This window comes from Hoplias malabaricus, chromosome 18, assembly GCF_029633855.1.
Source record: "Hoplias malabaricus isolate fHopMal1 chromosome 18, fHopMal1.hap1, whole genome shotgun sequence".
NCBI classification, from domain to species: Eukaryota; Metazoa; Chordata; class Actinopteri; order Characiformes; family Erythrinidae; genus Hoplias; species Hoplias malabaricus.
In genome coordinates, this window is record NC_089817.1 from 13845342 (window position 1) to 13858349 (window position 13008).

Here is a 13008-nt window from a genome sequence, read left to right on the forward strand (position 1 = left end):
TGTAAATCCAATTTCAAGAAAATAAAACAAAAACAGTTAAAAAAAAAACAAAAAAAAACAGGACATTGGTTGCCTTAGAGCTCAGAGTTTGAGTATGACCAGATATGAGATTAAACTGACCAATCAAATGTCAGTTTTCATGCTGGTGCAGTTGTACAGGGAACATTTATTTATAGTTCTATGACACTTAAACTTATACTGGTCTTTTTCTAGACAGCAATTACACTTTTTGATAATTATTTTAATCAAGGAATGGTTCTTGTTCAGTATGATTTCAAGATTTCATAAGCTGTAAACTGTACTAAGGCCTGAATAGTGCAATGACTCTGCATCCCACAATATCAGAGGGCTCAGTTTGTCACTGCAAGAGCTGGAGGTATTTCCATGTATTGTCTCAGTGCCAAGAGCCTCTGTGCTTTCCTGTTTCTGAGGCACAGTACACTGTTGTCATGTGTTGTGAATCTGAAAAAACCCCACACTGGAATTAAATGGTGACTTATTTGATCCTTGGGTGTAAGCAATTACATCTGGGTAGATTGCCAAACAATATTAGCCTAGTTTCCCAATATTAAACTTAGTATTGATAAACGTACTGGAATGCAGGTCTAGGTTCAAATTGATTCTCTTTCCTATTCTTTTCTTAATTTCTTCTCTGTATTAGACTTCAAAGTAAATCATCACAGCTCTAGAAATATCAGACAAATACATGTTCCCATGGTTCAGAACTATGTGTAATGTTGACTTCTTCATTTCACACCTGTATTCCGACAAGTCCAACCCCTAGCAGTACAATTGGCTACTGATAACTAGCGGTCACTTGCAAAAAGATTTGAGCTGCTTAAAAAAGAAGTCATCAGAAAACAGAGTTAGCATTGGTTTACTATGTGCAGCACATATACACTGACCAGCCACAAGATTAAAAGCACTCACAGGTGAAGTAAATGATGTAGATTATCACTACAAAGAAACCTGTCAATGGGTCAGATATATTTGATGGCAAGTGAACAGTTGCTTCATGATTTTGACATGTTGGAAGTAGGACAAATGAGCATGTGAAAGGATCTGAATGACTTTGACACAGGTTAAGTTGTCATGTTCATAATATTTTGGTCAGAGCATCTCCAAAATGGCAGATCTTGTGGTGTGTTTCTAGTATGGAGTTGTCAGTACCTGCCAAAAGTGGTATACTGCTGAAAAAGACCATGCTGGCTCTGAGAGAATGAGAGTTGTTAGAACACAGAGGGTATTAACATTTGGCTGCAGTGGGTCTTCTGAGGGATTTTACCAGATGTGCTAGTCTTCACTCTCCTTGCAGAGCAATGATATGGGTCTGTTGTCATTTTACCAGTTGTCCTTCCATGGACTGTTTTTGACAGGTACTAACCACTACATACTGGGAACACCCCAGAAGTCCTGCCATTTTGGAGACATTCTAATCAAACCAAACTATGTCCATCACATATTGGCCCTATTCAAATTTGCTCACATCCTCATGTTGGCCCATTTTTCCTACTTACAACATACAAAGAACTGTTACTTGACTTGCAGCCTACTTATTTACTTATTTACCTATTTCAGCTACCTAAAACATGCCATTGTATCCATTGATTTTCCCTCAAATATCAGTGGTTTTAAACTTGTGTCTGTTTATTCCTCAAGTGTAAAACATACAGCAAAAGTTGGTATTGTAGTACAAAAAAATGGTCTCTCAAAAAACAAACTTTTTTCTAAGTCGTAGCATGTTTATTTATAGATTTACGGCGATTATTTAAATGTAAATGAATAAATTTAGTATAAGAGAAATATGAAGGGCTTTTGTGCAAATTAGTACTGGCTTCTAATTGGCCACTGACTCTCACAAGTTCTGATCAGGGTGTAGGCCGCGCCAGCCAATCACAGCGAGAGAGGCGGGGCTTGTCTGAAAACGGGTGCAGAGAAAATGAGGCAGTTGACCGGGGAGTGTCCCGACTCCGGATGGCGCTTGTTTTAACATCAGACTGAGAGAGAAGTCTTAAACTTCTAATACATTCACTTCCATTCCTCCCTGATTTAAGACCACAACAAAACCGAAGTGTGGGAGAGAGGAACGGTGTTAAATGAGTTATTTTAATCAGTCAGTCTTAGTGCACGATGAGAGGAGAACTGCTCTTTAGGATTAACTGGATTCTTGGACTGCTCCTTTATATTCAAGGTGAGGAGAAAAGGCTGTTGTCCTTGTTACATTTCAATGTATTTTGTAAGATTTTCAATTTTTTTTAATACTTTTCTTGGAACATTTTCAAATGTTTCACTGTTTCTAATGTTTTATTGTTTTATATTTATGTGATCAGTATATGTTTTAATTTGGGGAAGCTGTTGAGTTAAAAACAGCACTTATACAGTCGTTTACAAAAGTTTGAACAGATCTGGACATGTTCTACCTCTTACAGCAACTTTACAAATAAATGAAAATCTCAATATCTCTTTATTTGCCAGGTTTAATATTTTAAGGGAAAATTAAAATACAATGAAAATGTGCCTTAACATTTGCACATGCCATATTTCTACTGTTTATTAAATTCGGCTAATAAACACTGAATAAAAAATGCAGTTTTCAGATGTGCCAAGAATCCGTTTCCGCTGCCAAGGTCTGCCCTCACCCTTGGCCCAATGGGAATTGTATCCACACCCTTACTCTGAACTAGTAAGGGTGGGGAGTCTACATTGCCTGTTCGGGTTCACCCTGACTGGGCTCTATGGCCTGCTCAGCCACGATGCTCACCAGTGAAAGCATATTCCAGTCAGGTTTCATGTTTTTCTTATGCCTTTCTCATAAGGATGGGTTCCATATACGTGATGTTTACTGAACACATTCACACATAAAAAAAATATACCAAACAGGCCAGTTGACTAGGGCATCCAAAAAATTTCCATATGACTGTAATAATTTTTTATGTTTTCATATAACTATATGTGCTTGACCCTATTCAGTACTATTCTGTTTAATAGTGCTACTTAGTTACCTAACTAAATGAAAAATTCCCCATTAATTTAAATATTCAAAGTCAGATAAAAGAACAGACAGAATGTCAAGTTTTGTTTGCATTGTTTCGTCATTGTCTTTCACTAAACACTTGGTTTCTTCAGGCAGCCAAAGAAAGCTGTTATTTTAGTCCTTGTTTATTCGTTTATTGTTCTGAGCCACCTGCTAAGTAATAGTTTTAAGGGTCTCTGCGGAGACATAAAGGTTCCCTCTGAACTGACATGGAACTGATTTGGAAAATGTATGCAAATGTATGAGAAACAAGAGCACAGTTTTATTGTTCAGTAGCAGGAGCAAGCCACTAATCACTGTTTAGATTTTCTCAGTGGTGTGTCAGATGCTTTAGCTCAGCCTTCAGTTGTTGTCCATTGTTTTTTTTGTTTTTTTGTGTCAAATTCCTCCAAGCCATAGAATGGTCAGAAGGGTTATAGACCATTAGTTTCCGCTTTTTCAGGAAATTTCCTTTCACAAGACAATAGAAACATTTTTATAGTTGATGACAGTTTTGCCAAGAATGTGAATATCTCATCCCCATCCACATTGTTGAGCTGCTCTAGTCGTCAGAGTGATTTAAAATCAGATGAACACTTTGGTGTTTTTATGCAAGCTTGAAGGCTTAGAATTTGTTGATTAAAAGGTGTTTCTACTATGCATTTATGTATCGCATGTATTGGCAAAACATTTGTAGGCACCTGCTCATGGGTCCACCACATTTCTTCTAAAACTGAGATTCACATCCTTTTCTGTGGTCACATCCTGTACTCTTCTAACTAGTCTTTACACTTGATTTTGGAACATTGTGATGATTTGATTGCATTCAGCCACATTAAATATAGCAACGTCATGTATTGATGTTGGATGATTACATAGGGATCACATGTGCCACTTTTAATCATCCCAACAGCATTAGATGGAACTCCATCACGGTGCTGGTCGGCTCTACCCCTACATGGCATTGGGTGTAATGACCTTAGGCTCATGTGCAGTTGTGTGTGCTGTTGTTAAATACCCTTGTGAGCAATGGGTGCCGAATTCAGTCATTAAAAACTTTTGGACTTTGGTAGTATATTTCCGTCATATTGAATCAAAGTATATACTCAAAGGAACTTATCAAAGGATTTTTTTTTCAGTTTGCAATAAAATCTAAGCAGTAGGAAGTTGGGAATGTGTGGTCAGGTGGTGTGGTTTTAAATTGGTTCATGGCTTGGACATATGGTTCTTGTTAAAACTTTAATTGGTTAAAAAAAACCTTAAGATGATGAGAAGGAACTTTAGACTTCAAAAATGTTCTTCACTCTTATATTTCCGTAATTTAAAATTTCTGTCATTTATTAAAGCTGTTTATTGCACAGAAAGGCGCTTCAGGGAAGCAAAGGTAGCGCCCCTACAGCAGGAGTTCTCAACATCCTTCACTTCCAGGCCCTGTTTATCACTAGATTTTAGGAAGTCCCACAGGAAAATGAAAACACATTTTTTGGCTTTTGTTTGCTTGCTTTTTTGGAGGAAATTGACACAACATTTTCTAACTTTGTTGTTGCAGGGTTGCGTAAGTAACCACTGAAAAGCAGCAAACAGGATTTATTGATTATTTATATTAATTATTTACTCTTATATTTTTTATATGAATTGTGAAGTGGCTGTTCGTGTCTCATCGCTCTGTTAAAATTAATACAGGCTAATGCCAAGAGCATATGTTGTTATGAAGGCTACTTTAGTCAAATTCAACCTAGAAAGTGTTATGTTAAAGGAACACTAGGTAGTATTCTTACCTTACTTACAGCTTCACAATCATTGTGATGACTTTCTAACTTGCAATGGGAAGAATGGAGCCTCTGTCATTGCTACTCCAGACTTAGCACTGCAGAAACTGCCCTATGTAACTTTTGGATGAGCGTAGGAAAGTACAGCATAATTTGAGAAAATGACTAACAGCTCCTTTAAATGGACCGCCAAGGTGTTTATTATGGTTCAAGGAACAGAGGTAGAGAAATGTTGGACTATGGCAAAGACCATGTTATGGTGAATATTTGTAACCTGACACACCAACAGAAACAAAGCTCTGTAGCCCCTAGGGACAAACCTTAGTCAAGGGTGTGTTTCTTTGTTTCTGGGATGTTCCTCCCTCGATGTGAGTGGCGTGTTTTGGCAGGACTGTGAAAAGGGGTCATTGTAAGTGAGGCAGTAACAGCAGTGTCTAAGTCAGTGTCTGTGGTGCAGTGGACCCTTTCCACAGGTGACGGATGTCCTGTTGGTGCCTGATTGTGTTTGTATGTAAAGGCCCTTTGTTTCTCATGCAAGCAGAAAAACACCTCAGTACTCACTCACTCACTCACTCCTTTCCCAGTCCACACAGGAAACCCCAGCTTTCCTCACTTTACTCACCAACTACTCTTCAACAGCTGGTCATGTCAAAGAGGTCTCTGATGCCATTTAAGAATAGGAACTGTTTGTGTAAGTTGAAGGTATTGTTCATATGTTGGTCTCCTCTGAGCTGTGGCCAAGATTACTTCCTGACGTTCAGAGGAAGATGTGCTGTATATCTTTACTACATCCAGAAATAGCATATGTATTTTTGTTCAATGTCATTGTCAACAATAGCAACACCCTATGTACAATTTCTGTCAAAATAATTAAATAATTGCTTTGGTTTAAGCCACAAAGGCAACGTTCACAATTGTAATCAAAAATTCATATGATGTTTCCTTACAATTTGCCAGCTCTACAGTCTGTTGGAATGCTTAAAACTTGTCTAATGTGTTTTTACAAAACCCTAGTGTCAGTAAATGTGTAAAAAAAACAAACAAACAATAAAAAGAAAAAAATTAAAGTGGCTCAGTTAGACATGCTAGGATTCCTTACCCACTGCTCACAGCAGAGATACAGCAAAAAAGCCCTTAAGATTTTGGAAGTCATAGATTTGATTTCACCAGCAGCTCACGATCTTGTTTTATTTCTGCTCCATAGGTGTATAATATTGGCTTATTTTTGCTGTTTCAGATTATTTAGGTAGGAACCCAGTCTTAATTTGGGAGACTGCTAACTGCATGAAGGTAACAAACTGAAAGTGGTACGAAAATAAATAACTGGGGTTACGAATGAGTTTCTCTGGTAATTCAAACAGGGAATAAATACTTTTTCTCATCAAACATACCAGTTCCCAAAAAGAATAGATGTCAATTTAGCATTCCTCAACCTCTTTCAGCATCTATGCAGCACATCTCTAGCGTTTTGGTAATTGCCATGAAGTGGTATTTGTCATCCAAACTAAATATCCTACATCAGAACCTGACTTCACTCTTGCTCTTGAGGCTGAATATCTTCAAATTCTCACAGAGATGTTTCAAAATCTACTGTGCATCATTCTCAAATGTGTAGAAGCTCTTACAACACATTTTGGAAGAAACATTGGATGAACAGTTGTCCAGAAACCTTTGGGCATACAGCTTATAAGATTTTGTCAATGCTTGTGCAGTCTAGGTTCTTTCTAAAATTGCTCTGTGAATGTGACATAAAAATCCAATCCAATCTTTGTTCAGGTTCCAGGCTACGTACAGATGCAGGGGCCCCCCAAATAGTGCACCACCCATCTGATGTAGTGGTGAAGGTGGGCAGCCCCGCCACACTGTCCTGCCGGGCTGAGGGTAACCCTGAGCCCTCAATACAATGGCTCCGCAACGGCGTCCCCCTGGAGCCAGAGAAGATGGACGGGCAGTCACGGCCCATTGTCCTGCCAGAAGGAAGTCTCTTCTTTCTCAGTGTAGTTCCTGGGAGGAAGAGTCAGTCACATGAAGCTGTGTATGCCTGTGTCGCCCGGAACAGTGTTGGGACTGCCACCAGCAGGAATGCCTCTCTACATATAGCAGGTAATCTCCCAATCATTACTCATTCAATCTTTTTGCTTTAACCCAGTGAACGCTATCAATCCATGTGTAAAGCATTTAAACAATAGTAATAATCTGAAACTAATATAGAAACAATGTAATGTTTCTATAGTGTTAATAGTGGTTCAAACATTGCTAATTGATAGCTCATGGGACATGAAAATCTTGTGGAACAGATAAAACTATTAGTTATTTACAACAGCAAAATTAAAAAGGTCTTAATCTTGAATGAGAAAATGTTGAATTCCTGTGTTTTGTTTTGCTGCAGATGAACTCTCACCCAGTCTGAGCCTAGTGTGTGACATTACACCTAGAATATGCTTGATGGCATGGCATCACGCCCCTACATGTAGACAAGTTTAGAGTGTTCTCCCTGTGTCTGGGTGGGTTTCCTCCCTCAGTCCAAAAACACATGGTGGTAGGTGGATTGGCTGTGTGAAATTGTCCATGGATGTGAGTGTGTAACACCAACCAATGGACCAGTGACCTGTTTGAGGTGTGTTCCTGCCTTGTAGCCAATGATTCTGTATAGACTCCGGCCCCACTGTGTACCTGACCAGGCCAAGGCAGTGGATGAGTTAGTGAAGGTGCTTGATGTAATTGGAGCTACAAGACTTACATTGTAAAGAAACAATAGAAGTCAGATAACACACATAACAATTTTGTAAATACATCCTCAAAACACTTCTTAGTTCTCTTCAAAGATCTCAATTAAGGTCGTGCACATTTGTCAGTGTAGTTTAGTGCACTGCGTACTTCAAAATGTCCAAAATGTCATTGTCTAAATTAATCATGCTCTATTACATTTGCAATTTCTGTTGTTTCTGTTTTTTATCTTTAATTTAAAACTGAAAAATAAATGATTACTTAATATTTAGTATCCCAATCACAGGGTCAGTCAAAAGAGTCGGTCTGTTGTCAAAATGGCTGACTTTTGCATTCAGTTACATAGTGAAGACTTTTCATTTTTAAACCTCATAGGTCAGTGTGCACTAAACTATACTGACAGGCACTTTATGAAGACAAGAATGCAGCTGGAATTGGTTGAAGTTTTACCGATATATTAACATAAAAGGTTTGTGTGACTGTTGACTTTTAGTGCTAGCAAATTAGATTAATAAATCTAAAAAAGCAATATACTATAAAGTTACCATTTTTGTAGACTCCATATTTTAATGAGGTGCTGTGCTGAAAACCAAACCTGAAACCCAAAGGGCCTGTTCAGTTGAGTTGTACACCACTGCAATAAGTATTCCATTCTTCTCCATGCTCTGAGTGACTAATTGAGATGAACAGGAATCAATGAAGTGAAGGAGTATCACTTACAATTCAAATAGGCATTAAAACTGAGGGTCAGATGAGGCCAGAACATGTGGAAGCTCCTGAAGATTGTCAGTGTAATTTGCTGGGGTCAGATGTCAAAGTTTGCCCTCCTTTCCTAAGCAAACATGGCATTAATTGTGCTGCAACAACAAACTGTGTTTGTAGCTCAAACACACTCCTGCTCACTGCATTCCACAGCACACACTTGATACAAACCTCAGAGCGATGAGCATTGCCAGCACACGGGGGCAGAGATGGACAATAAAGACAGAATGAATGTAGTGTTTTTACAGTAAACCTTACAACACCAAATGTCATGCAAAATTAATTCAATGTATGCATTTTGTTGCTGTTAGTGGCAACTATATGTATATACTATATGTAAGACTATATAACACCTACATATGCTTTTTATTAACAATGGTTATAAACCTGTATTAAAAGACACACTTTTGCCACTGAAATGTAACAAAAATATTTATGAAAGTGATTAGTTCCACATTTTTATTTTTATTTTATAGATATTTTGTCAAACCTTAATGAGTCAGTTTATGTAAGATTTGGTACAGAATCTCTTATACATCCAGGTCACTAGGTGTCAGAGTAATTCCCTTTATTGCTAAAGTCAGAATAATGGCTGGTCTTTTTCTCTTTTTTACCTTAATAAAGGCTAATGTCAAAATCAGCAATTGTTATAAAGGCTTCTTTAGACTAAAGCAGTCCTTGTTGGGATCAGTTTGTATAGATATTTACATAGGTTTATGTCAGTTGTCAGGAATGGCTTCTGTAGATGGACTGTAGCCTTTTGATCACTGACCTACACTGATGTTTTGCCACATTTTCTTGGGCCACATTTTTATAACATTTTAACATTAGGCTACATGCTCCTTTATTCAGCTTTGGCAACGATCACGCTCTGGTAGCTTCTCAATAGAGCATTCATTTAGGACTGTGCCCAATTTGTAGCCTACACTCTAAAAAATGAAAGTGCCAAAGTGGATTCTCTGGAGAGATGTTGTAATAAAACCACTTATCAGTTCCTTAGAAAAGATTTCTGCTGCTGCCGGGTCATTTCATCCTCAATTTGGATGCTTCATAAGAACAATGTTGAACTTGTTTGATTCATTCTTCTTCCAAGAATACATATAAAGAAATTAGTTATTTTTAAGTGATCAGAAATGGGTTTAATTTTCTAATCAGTGTCAAATTACAAGCTGCTAGCCACTAATGTTGCACACAGATTAAAAAGTTTGTTTTTTTCCACAATGTATGTTAGTTAAAATATTAACAAATAATAATAAATGAATGGTATTATTTATTTTACTAGATTAATTCCTTAATCACACTTATTCATTTACTTTTGCAGTGTGTTTACAGCTATACAGACTGTATCTATTTCACACATTCCAGGAATGTACATATCGCATGAATGTTTCCATACCATTTAAAACAAGTATTTGTTACTGAATGTGAATCAGTCTAAAATGTGAAACTGCTTTTGACAAAATTAAATGCTTCTCTTCACTGGAATGTGAGGAGAATGAGATTTTTACCCTGAGACAACATTGTTCAAGAGGGTAAAAAAAAAACAACCACTAAAAGGTTCTTTGAGGAACCAGAAGTGTTTCTAGGCCTCACTCAGAATTTGTTAACACAGATCATGTGGACAATGACTCCACACTTGTATTGAATGTCCACTGAAGAGGTCATTCTTGTTCACAGCTCTGCGTGATGAGTTCAGAGTGCAGCCCACCGACGTGGAGGTGAACGTGGGTGACGTGGCAGTGATGAACTGCAGTCCACCTGTAGGACATCCTGAGCCCAACATCTCTTGGAGGAAAGATGGCATCTCCATCAACTCCACAGATGAGCACTACACCGTGAGACTTTTAAAAACCTATAGCTAACAGAGTGCATTCATTCTGATCTGTGTCTGCTTTAATGTTAGGTCATAAAATACAGTGTGTCTGCCCTTCACAAATCAGTAACAATCATTACAACTACGGGACATTCTGTTGATCTTATAAATGGTCATGTGTACACAATATGTATCATCCACACTTCTGCAAACCTTAATGCACTCACTGTTAATTTGCTGAATTAACAATATTGGGGAAAAATGCTTAATCACAGGGGAATAGCTAAGTATTAGTTATTTTGTATAAAAATTGAACTCTGTGTTTCAAATTGTTGGTTTAAACAGTAGAGGGTGCTATTACACAGTATAGTTAGGCTGAACAGGAAGGTACACCAAGCTTGTGATGAAAGGGCACGTAGCAATTGTATCCTCTTATCATTGCCTTGCTTTGTATTTGTTTAATGACCAGGAGCTGAATGGGAAGCTGATAATCGCTCCAGCTCGGAAGCAGGACTCTGGGGTTTATGTGTGTGTGGCTTCAAACATCATTGGAGTCAAAGAAAGCAGCGCAGCCATGCTGTCGGTCCTGGGTAAGTCACACAGTAGCATTTTTCTGGAGAACACTATACAACAGCAATATGTCACAAGCCATGTCTAACATTATTTTTATCCCTTATTTTTTATAAAAAACCATTGCAACCCACAACCTTGTGTAAGCTGTAAATACTACATTATGAATAAGGTGCATGAATACAGAATTGTCTTAATATATCCCATCATATATCTTTTGTTCAAAAGTATTAGTGATGTCAGCAACTTTAACATGCTTTCATTACTGACATACTGTAGGTGTTCATTTGCGAGCACACATCTTGAATATATTCCATAGAAAATCATTAATAATTATGGGATGCTTTAGAGAACCACACATGAGCCAAAGGTCATCACCCACATTTCTGCTAGAGGGATACATTCTTAACTAATAAAGGTGCTACAAAGGTTTGTTTCTTGAGCAACACTTTAGAAGAATCACATTTGGGTTCATAAAGAACCATGTATCTTTAAGAGATGTGTGAGTGTGTAGAACCTTTTAAATGTTCAAAAATTCACCACCTGATCTTAAGATTCTTTACCCATTTAAATGTATTAACAAAAATGGTTCTTTATGGAACTAAAAGTGGTTCTTCTATGGCATTGCTCAAAGAACCCTTTGTAGCACCTTTATTTTTAGGAGTGTATTGTTGGGCTATGGAGCAGTGGAAGTGTGTCTCTGGAACACCTTTTGGATGTTTCTGACATATAGCACGTTTGTACATATGAGTATTTCACAATGACTTCGAAGGTTTGGATGTTAAAGTTAGAAATGTTCCTTTTTAAAGAGAATTTGAGGAGTTTATCAGACCTGAACCTAATGTGTTAAAGCGGAGCTAGCTGTAGCCAAAAAGAGCCTGTGGTGACGTATATATCACAAACCATTTATAAGGTCTGGAAAGTTCCTTACACAGATTTATACTTCACGTTAAATCATGATATCCCTAAGTGACATTTACTGAACATCCTGGACATGGTCACAAAACTGTGTGAGCGTTTGTGTATGTGTGAGCTCATTTACAGAATCACTGTGTGTCAGGATCACAGAGCGGACTGACTGAGGGCGGACGCATTCGCTAAAACACAATAAACGTTTATTAAAGGAAAAATAACAAAACAAAGAGACTTTTGACAGAAGGTAAACAAGCTAGACTGGACACTACGAAATACACAGGGTAAATGGGACAGACGGACAACAAAACGAAACGACGACGGGGGAAACTTCGGAGACAGACAGAAAACATGACCGACTGGACATAGAACAAGGTCAAATGTTCGACAACCAGGACGTGAGACAAGAGGGCTTAAATGCTTGACACAAACGAGACACACCTGGACAGATAAAGAGGGGACAGGTTAACAAATGACAGACGAGGAGGCGGGACAAAGGCGGGACTAGAACATAAACAAACATAGCCATGTGCTAAAGGAGCACATGACCGGGGAAAACAGACATGACGAGACGAGGGTGTGACACTGTGTGCTTGGTGAATACATAGAGACCATGGAAAGGCTTATTTTAAAAGCATATTTTTGTTCCTAAAAGATACGTTTCAACAGTTTAAAAAATCAGATTCTGTAATAACATGTCCTACATTACATACGACCCACTGTCATTTCAAGGATGAAATGCTGAAAAACAAGTTGCAAAATGGTCTTTGTGATGTTTATGTTGGATTAGGATAATAGCCCCAACATCACAGAATACCGCAGTAAATGTGGAAAACAAATTTGTTCCATGTTGTTTGGGCTCTCATGTGTTAACACATGTAACTGTCCTCCTCAGAGAAGCCGGTGTTGCTGACTGAGCCTCAGGACGTCTCAGTGAGAGTGGGAGAGTCAGCTCAGTTCCACTGTGAGGTCCAGGGAGACCCCACACCTCAGGTGGAGTGGAGTAGGGAGCAGGGACCACTTCCCAATGGCAGGTCAGAAACACAGTCTAACACACACACGCACACACTCATTCATCTGTACAATTTAGTCCAGTTCATTTTGGTCTCACTGACACAAGTGTTTGATGCTGAACCTGTTTATAAGTGCTCTTTTTTATTCTGTGTAATGGTATTAGGTATTTGGTTAATCCAGACCAGAGTCTTCAGATCCACTATGTGACCTTACAGGACGCGGGCAGATACACCTGTACTGCCGTCAACGATGTAGGAGTAGCCACGGCCAGTGCTCAGCTTGTTGTGGAAGGTAAAACATGATTAAACCAGCCACAGACCAGATTCTTTTGACTTATGTTAACCTACAGCATACGATTTGGTTTTCTTCTGTAAATTTGCCATTTTGAAAATGCAGAACCTGTGATAACCCAAGTATTGTGTGTTCCA

General features: G+C 38.3%; 1 protein-coding gene across 1 annotated transcript in view; it reads left to right on the forward strand.

Moving 5' to 3' along the window:
- Positions 1–1985: 1985 nt before the first annotated feature.
- robo4 (roundabout, axon guidance receptor, homolog 4 (Drosophila)) overlaps positions 1986–13008 on the forward strand; it is a 28162-nt gene continuing 17139 nt past the window's right edge. The window contains exons 1-6 of the mRNA XM_066651270.1: positions 1986–2191; positions 6559–6885; positions 9949–10106; positions 10554–10674; positions 12462–12600; positions 12744–12871. Coding sequence (XP_066507367.1) covers positions 2131–2191; positions 6559–6885; positions 9949–10106; positions 10554–10674; positions 12462–12600; positions 12744–12871 — 934 coding nt within the window. The 5' untranslated portion in view covers positions 1986–2130. The remainder of the gene's footprint in view (positions 2192–6558; positions 6886–9948; positions 10107–10553; positions 10675–12461; positions 12601–12743; positions 12872–13008) is intronic.